The sequence below is a fragment of the Elephas maximus genome, chromosome 6 (genome assembly GCF_024166365.1).
Source record: "Elephas maximus indicus isolate mEleMax1 chromosome 6, mEleMax1 primary haplotype, whole genome shotgun sequence".
NCBI lineage: Eukaryota > Metazoa > Chordata > Mammalia > Proboscidea > Elephantidae > Elephas > Elephas maximus.
Window position 1 is genome coordinate 116,738,664 of NC_064824.1, and position 8,755 is coordinate 116,747,418.

General features: G+C 45.4%; 1 protein-coding gene across 2 annotated transcripts; it reads right to left on the reverse strand.

The window, feature by feature from the left end:
- Window positions 1-340: 340 nt before the first annotated feature.
- CXCR1 (C-X-C motif chemokine receptor 1) lies at window positions 341-4,543 on the reverse strand. Of its 2 annotated transcripts, none has more exons than XM_049888138.1 (2): window positions 4,473-4,543; window positions 341-3,130 (listed from the first exon to the last, which is right to left on the reverse strand). In XM_049888138.1, the coding sequence occupies exon 2, from the start codon at window positions 3,120-3,122 to the stop codon at window positions 2,046-2,048; it is 1,077 nt and encodes a 358-aa protein (XP_049744095.1). In that variant the 5' UTR covers window positions 3,123-3,130; window positions 4,473-4,543; the 3' UTR covers window positions 341-2,045. The 2 variants fall into 2 exon arrangements, with proteins under 2 accessions (XP_049744095.1, XP_049744094.1); XM_049888137.1 differs by lacking the exon at window positions 4,473-4,543 and adding an exon at window positions 3,518-3,592.
- Window positions 4,544-8,755: the final 4,212 nt, after the last annotated feature.

Genomic DNA, 8,755 nt, shown 5'->3' on the forward strand with positions numbered 1-8,755 from the left:
TGGGTGGCAACTGGCTTTGGTTTGCCTTCAAACAGGGAAAACGGACAAAGAAGTAACTGAAATAAAGTGTGCTGAGTGTTGCAAAGGGAAAAGTGTCAGGTGTTATGGGAATATTTGGAGGATCAGGGTGCTAATGTAATTTGAAGTAGCCTGGAAAAGGAGTTTCTGTGCCCCAAGAGACTATTCTAGCAGTAGTTAAAGCCCCAGGGAACGCTGCCCATCAACCCAGAGAGATGACTCTTCTTTGGGTGCTGCTCCCATTCTACTGCAGGAACAGCCAAGAACACCACGCACAAAACCTTACTCTATGTCACAACAAAGATTCTTCCAGAGGGGCCAATATGGAACATAAATTTATTAGAAAAATCTGAGTGTCCAGCTGATTGATGACTGTGTATGGGTTTGTGAAGTTGCTGATGGTCCATATCGAAGAGGGCAGGGGTTAAAAGCTGTTCATCTTCTTCTGTATAAGGCTCAACATGGCCTCATGCACAAATGGCTCCCAACGCAATCTGTGAATGATGTTGGTCATGGGGCAAAAGAGATCCTCGTGCAAGAGGTCTGGCTTCACAACCCCTCCTCCCTTTGTCCACCCACCATTCCCAAGAGAAAAATGTTTTCAAAACTGCATCACAAAACAAAAGCAAAGAAGTTTCCACAATAAACTGAATGCTTCGAAGGCCAGCGTAGCAGGGGCAGGGGGTTAGGACCACGGTTTCAGGGGACATCTAAGTCAATTGGCATAATAAAATCTATGAAGAAAACATTCTGCATCCCACCTTGGAGGGAGGCGTCTGGGGTGTTAAATGCTAGCAAGCGGCCATTTAAGATGCCTCAATTGGTCTCAACTCACCTGGAGCAAAGGAGAATGAAGAACACCAAGGACACAAGGTAATTATGAGCCCAAGAGACAGAAAGGGCCACATAAACCAGAGACTACATCAGCCTGAGACCAGAAGAACTAGATGGTTCCCGCCCTCAACCGATTACTGCCCTGACAGGGAACACAACAGAGAATCCCTGAGGGAGCAGGAGAGCAGTGGGATGCAGACTCCAAATTCTTGTAAAAAGACCAGACTTAATGGTCTGCCTGAGACTAGAAGGACCCCAGTGGTCATGGCCTCCAGACCTTCTGTTGGCCCAGGACAGGAACCATTCCCTAAGCCAACTCTTCAGACAGGATTGGACTGGACAATGGGTTGGACTGGACAATGGGTTGGAGAGGGACGCTGGAGAGGAGTGAGCCTCTTGGATCAGGTGGACACTTGAGACTATGTTGGCATCTCCTGCCTGGAGGAGAGATGAGAGGGCAGAGGGGATTAGAAGCTGGAGAAATGGACACGAAAAGAGAGAGTGGGGGGAGGGAGCGGGCTGTCTCATTAGGGAGAAAGCAATTGGGAGTATGTAGCAAGGTGCATAAAAGTTTTTGTGTGAGAGACTGACTTGATTTGTAAACTTTCACTTAAATCACAATAAAAATTAAAAAAAAAAAAACTACATCACAAGGCCACCTCGTGGTTGGATGTTTAGGTGGCACCTGCCTCAATGTCCCCAACAGACACTACAACACATCCAAGATGAGAAAGCATTTCTATGAGCTCTAATCAGAGGACAAAGAGTTGCCAAACAGCCTAGTGGGAAAGTTGGTATATGCTCAGTGGTTGAGGTGATGTTTTGGGCAGAGTTAACAAGACAATCCAGCCCACATAAGAAAACAGCTTCAGTTCCAGTTCTTTGATCTAATGGCAGATTCAGGTTTCAGATGTGGCCATGATAATTACGAAGTAAGCAAGTCAAAGATGCAAGAGTTCAGCAGAAATGATGACACTTCCTTTTCATGCAAGTGTCATGGTCCTTCCTTAGAAGTATCTCAGTACTTTTTCAGAAAGTGGGCTTGGCCCTGAAGACACCAATCCCTAACTTCCGCACATTCTATAGCCTCCCTGCCAAACCCAGATAGTATCTCTCCTCAGCCAGACTACCCACCCTTTGGGGTGACGGTTATCATTTCTTCATGAAGATGAAATATTCTTTCATTGATGGTTTCAGAAGTTTGCAGAGACATTGGTAGAGGAAGAAGTACAAGAGGTAATGTGATGGCGTGCCAAGAAGTCCTTGCTGACCAGGCCATGGGTGGCCAGAATTTTGAGGAATCCATTGCGAAAATTCTGGCCAATAAAGGCATAGATGACGGGGTTGAGGCAGCTGTGGAAGAAGCCCAGAATCTCAGTGGCATCCAGGGCCCGGCCAATGTCATTTCGACGCTCACAGGTCTCCTCGATCAACCCAGTCCTCATGAGGGTGTCTGTGACCAGAACCAGGTTGTAGGGCAGCCAACAAAGCAAGAAGACGAACACAACAACAAAGATGACCCTCATTGCCCGGTACTTCTGCTTCATGCGGGCCTCCAATAACGTACGCAGGGTGAATCCATAGCAGAACACCATGACCAACAGTGGCAGGACAAAGCCAAAGGTCTGGGGCAGAATCCGGAGCACCAGCCTCCATTTTGCTGTATTGTTACCAATGTCCTCGTAGCAGACTATGAGGCTGGAATAGGGTAGACGATAGGCCTGGCGGAAAAGGAAAAAGGGCAGGGACAGAATCAGAGACAGTCCCCAGATGCCCAGGCATATGAACTTGACCAAATGGCGCTTCTGGATCAGTGTGCGTGTGGCATGGACAATGGCCAGGTAGCGATCCACACTGATACAGGCCAGCAGTAGGATACCACTGTAGAAATTGACTTCCTTCAAGAGTGAGACCACCTTGCATAGGGGTGTGCCAAAAATCCAGCCGTGTTCCTTGGAGGCAGCCCAGATGGGCAGTGTCAGGGCAAAAAGCAGGTCAGCCATGGCCAGGTTCAGCAGATAGACATCCGTGACAGAGCAGCTGACCCGGTTGTATAAGATGACCAGCATCACCAAGGAATTTCCCAGCAGGCTCAGCAGGAACACCAGGGCATAAATGGTGACCACAATATACTTGTTGAGTGTCTCAGTTTCTATGTTACAAGGGCCAACATCTTCTTCTGTAGGTGGCATTCCAGTGAAATTTGAAATGTCATCAAACCACTCCCATAGATCAGTAATATTCCATATGTTGTCTATGATATCAGCCATGGTTTGGTCTAGTTGAAAGATTAGAAGGAAATGTGACTTATTAACTCACATTCGAGTCACTCTTATCAAAGATCTGAGAACAGCTAGTGGAATATCTTTAACTTCTCTGTTGGTTTGGCAGCCAGAAAACCCTACCTCCGACTTGGCCTTCTTTAGAGGTTGGCTTAACAGTGTTGTCAGAGGTTAGAGGTTGGCCTGGCCTGAGTATGGGATAAGATGGAACACAGGTGAAAAACCTTTGCACTTGGTTGGCCCTACAGCTGCCTCAGTGATACCTGGGCCCCTCTTTGGCCTTCTCCATCCTCAACCATGACCGCGTATTTACATGGGAGGACCAAGGCAGTCTTATGCATTTAGAGAAAGGCCAGCATTAAGCAAAATGAAAAGAGACAAACCTGTTCCTGGAGGTCCTTTTCTATGTTATTTTCCCTGCTATGTCCTTCCCGAGCCTTCTTTACCCTTCTTAAAACCTATTAGGGGGAGGAAGTGATAGCAACAAATTGTACTGTAAGTGTGTTTTAAGCCTTGTCTCTAAATGAGCAATAAAAGTTTTGGTCATCTGTCTAAGGAATTCTAAGCATTTGAGAGGAGGAAGTTTCCCTGAAATCATCTTCCAAACATCCACAGAATTGTTCAGGAGTGTTCAAATATTCTTTAATTCTTTAATTGTGAAACACTTTGTTGGAACTAAATCCTCTCGGAAATCCAATATTTAAAATAGACAAAAGCTCAGTTGCTATCAGGGAAGGGTGTGCTACCCTCTCTACCCAGGTTGCTCTAACAAGGGTTCCCAAAGGTCCCTGTGGCTCTCCAGAGAACAGTCTGAAAGCTTTGGAAAGATCCCCGGATTGGAAATAAGGATACCTAGCATCGAGTCCTGATTCTATCATTAATAAGCTATGTGACCTTGGGTGGATCCCTTCACCTGTCTGGTTTTCTTGACTGAAATTGAGAGGGACAGAGTAGATAACCTCTAGGTTGCTTCCAGGTGTGAGGTTCTACAAGTTCATTTAGATCCGTACATGTTCTAAATGTTCTCTCCCTGACAGTATTTGCATCTTCACCAAACATAAAGTCTTAGGGCAAAGCAGTGAAGATCAAATTGGGGAATCAAAAGCCTCTGCCCCACATAAGGGGGTGGTATAAATGGAGCAGGGGAGGAGGCTGTGCCCAGCTTGTTACCAACTACAGCCACATATGATGTCAGAGTTGATGCACAGATAAGGAAGTCAAATTTCCATTTAACAGAATTCCTCGTGCCCCAGAGAAATGGATGCATTTCCTAGAATATAGTCAGACCAAGCCCTAGTCCCTCAAAGAAAGTCCTGGCAAACAGAGGTAGCTCCCTACCTGAGGCACTGGCCAGGTGTGTCCAACCTCAAGAGCCTGCAGCTCAGAGAGCAGAAGTGTCTTAACAGTGAGAGGAAACTTGATGAATATAAGGAAATCACGCCACTCCATACCTCCCCTCTGTGCCCCGCCCATGTCTATGTTTGCAGAACAGACTAACTCATATATGGTCACGGGGTATCAGAGACTCCCAGGGTCCATATGTCCAAGCAGGGATGCCAGGCGTGAAGCTGGAGTTAAATGTCCATTATCTGAATACCCCATTCTATGTACAATCAATTTTATTCTCCTTCTTTCCTTGCATTTACTTCTATCTGTTTAGTCCTTAAATTTCCTAGTAGATCGCCACTGAAAGCTTCTAACTTGCCTAACATGGATAAAGAAAGGATGTGACTTTATAAGGTGGGGACTTCAGAACTTCTAGCAAGGACGAACTTGGGGACAATCTGGTGGGAAAGAGGTGGAGGACTGCACTTAAGCTGAGTTTGGACAGTAAGCACACAATTTTTACTCAGATTATAGACTTCTTTGGGGTGACCTGGGGGCTACTAGAGCTGTCAGTGGTGATTTGGAGGGAGAACTAGCTCTGCCAGCCACTCCTTGGCACTACCAAGGCCAATGATTGGTTGATTAGAATTACGCTGAGGCTGAGGGCATGAGGTCGCTCCTGAAGACTGGCTGGGAGTCTGGGAGACCATAAGAGCTGGGGCAAGCAGTGAATGGAAGAGTTGGGGGTCAACGGTTATTGCTGCTGCAATCTTGGTAATAAAGGAAAGATTCTCTGGGTGGCCGTGAGTCAGAATCAGCTCAAAAGCAATAGGTTCAGGTTTCTTTGGCTTCTCTGAGAACCTGCCTCAGCTGTTCCCAGCAACTAATGGCTGTCCCTCTGGCTTTATCCCTCTGGCACTTTAGTCACTTGTCTATTACAGTGTAAACCCTATTGTACAGGAATGATGTGTTTACAAGTCTGTCTTCCTCATCTGACCAGGAACTACTACAGACCAGTGACCCCATCGATTCATCGTTCTATCCTCTGTCAGGGGACATAGTAAGTGCTTGATCAAGACATGCAGAATAAATGACATTAGACAGATCTCGTATGGTTCATGGACACCAGCACGATTCAGAGTGTCTATCGCTTTAAGACACACACTCATACTTAAGGTATGTCTGAAAACTTCTCTACCATACAGCCAGGCTGGTCAGACCAGCAGCGTTGTTGCTTTCCGACTATTCTCTATTGTTTGAAGTTAGTGCCAATCTGTGCAAGTATAAGCCCTTCCCCTACCATAAATGCCAAAATTTTTCGTGTCTCTGGTACCTACAATTCTGCCACTGGCAAGCAGATTCTTGAAGCAAAGTCAAGCTTTCTTCCTGGGTTCTTTTATCATTTAGAAATAGTAGCAGGGGAATGTGAGAAGACAGTTGCATTGGGGCTACCCATGCATTGTTTTACTGATGCTGCACTATTGTGGTCTGATAAGGTTCAAAGATGCCTAGACCAGAAAGGACTCGAAGAAGGGGTAGTCCCTGGAGGGACTGGACATTGCCCATTAGCTCCTGGGGCATAAAGTGATGACTGAAGAGGAAGAAGAGAAAAGGGACTATCTGGAACCTGGGCTGCAAAACCCCTGCAGGTACACAAGAGCAAGCTGAGGTGACAGGGAGAAATGGTTTTTGCCACAAGGTGGCAGCAGCCGCTGGAGAGGGGCTGCTGCTAGTGACCCATTGAGAAACACCAAAGCCAGGAGCGGCCTGACCTAACACCCAGTTCTTCTTCGGGTATAATTAATTCCCTTCTGTTTTTCCTAAACTCTCAGTCAAATTGGTTCAACATTCCAGTCTATTACAACTAATCATTGAGGCATTGGGGAAGGATCTGGTCCCTCTGCCCCCCTGCCCCGCCCCGGAGCCAGAGAAGGAGCAGCCTCTTTAGAAGAGCACAGTGATGACAACGGCAACTGCTTAGCTCTCCAATGGGAAGGTGGATCTGGAGGACAAGAGTTGTGTTGTAGAGAAAAATTTGAACACTGTTTCAAGTTAAAACAGAGAGGTTTATTAAAGGTTTAAAACAATTGCAACTGGGGAACTACATAGTCCACTGAAAACAGAACCAGGTAGTCCTGGGGCAGTTTCATTATACAAGTATCCTTATGGAGTAAAAAGAGGAACCAAACCATAGGGAGGGCAATTTCAGGAAAATTAATTAATACTGTGATGATCACACTCTTATTGATTACTGACTGATTATCAATAGTATAGTTAGGATTACACATAGTTTCACAGAATGCTTAGATCATGGTCACAAGATGCTTACATGTATTTGCTTTATCTGTTTTGCAAAATATCTTGTTGGCAACAGCACCCAGACAGCACTCTTCCTGAGTACGCATATTTCAAAGGGTGCAGATGGTCACTTGGTTAAGACCCCTCAAGACATATGGTTTCACATCCTATATTTGACCACCAAGAAAAGACATGTTTTTCTAAGAAAACATAGCTGGTAGTCTAGAAATTCAGATTAAAATTAGGTAGCATGATAAGCATCTTATGCCTCTGTCCCACTGACTGTGCTGAAGGTTGTCTTTTCCTGAGACATTTGAAAGGAACATTTCAGTTGATGTAAGGAAAGAGGATTTCGCTGCAGAAGGGGAGAAAACATATACAGATGAGGTTGGAATAAAATTTTGCCCACTCAGATATGTCCCAGAAAGTCCATCCACCCAACATATCTTCTGTACCTCACTTCCCACTTATAACTGCTCCCTCCTAATCTGGTCTGTAATGTTTCTGATGAGAAAGCATTTTCCATTCTATGCAGAACACTCGGTGCCACAAAGATTATTGTGACAGGTGCCATCTTAATGCGTCAACTGGCAGAATGTGAGGGTCTCTTTGGGGTGATTTCGTTCTTACCACTTTGTTTTAAATATGTTTCCTATGCAAGACCATGTGAACAACAAAAAAGGCTGTAAGTATAGGGTCACTATGAGTTGGAATCAACTTGCCAGCAATGAGTTTATATATCCTGTCTCCGTATCAGCCTTGATAGCAGGAACAGCATCTTTTACATTCCTCCAGAAGAATCCACTTGAACCTGGAGACCAAAGGAGAGACAATGGAGATGGAGAAGAGGAGTCACCCCTCCCCTATGGATTTAGACTAGCTCAAGTTCAATTTTCTGCTACTTGCAACCAAGAGCATGCCCAGCCAAGAGAGCTTTGGAAACCACAAATGATCTAGGAAGAGAGCAGAGGGGTCAATGGGCCACATTTTCAGGAAAATGGCAGCACTGATAGCACTGGACAGAGAGGTACAGCCTGGACAACAGCAGACCTCCTAACCCTGATTGCAAGCTCTGGTGGGAGCAAGAGAGGAACCTTGAAGTGAACACACGAGACCTCCTCTGAAGGACACCCTCCTGATGAACTCAGAAATCCTTGCAAAGGACCCGGAAAGCTCTGCTTTGGAGTCAGGCAGACCATAACTCAAATGCTAGCTCTATTTCTTTCTTAGTTTGTGATCTTGGACCAATTTCTTGTGTCAAAATATCTTAGTTATCTAGTGCTGCAGTAACAGAAATATCACAAGTGAATGGCTCTAACAAACATAAGTTTATTCTCTCACATTTTAGGAGGCTAGAAGCCCAAATTCATGGCGCCAGCTCCAGGTAAAGGCTTCCTCTCTCTGCTGACTCTGGAGGAAAGTCCATGGAGGAAAGTCTTTGTCATCAATCTCCCCTTGGTCTAGGAGCTTCTCTGCACAAGAACCTCGGGTCCAAAGGACATGGTCTGCTCCCAGTGCTGCTTTCTTAGTGGTATGAGGTTCCCATGTCTCTCTGCGCACTTCTCTCTTTTATATCTCAAAAGAGATTATCTTAAGACACCATTTAATCTTGTAGATTGAGTCCTGCCTCGTTAATATAACTGCCACTAATCCTGCCTCATTAACTTCATAGAGGTAGGATTTACAACACATAGGAAAATTGCATCAGATGACAAAATGGTAGACAATCACACAATACTGGGAATCACGGACTAGCCAAGTTGACACACATTTTGTGGCGGACACAATTAAATCCATAACAATAGCCTTAGCTATAAAGATGGGGATATTAATACTTGTGTCAGAAACCCTGGTGGTGTAGTGGTTAAGTGCTACGGCTGCTAACCGAGAGGTTGGCAGTTCAAATCCACCAGGTGCTCCTTGGAAACTCTATGGGACAGTTCTACTCTGTCCTGTAGGGTCGCTATGAGTCAGAATCAACTTGACAGCAGTGGGTT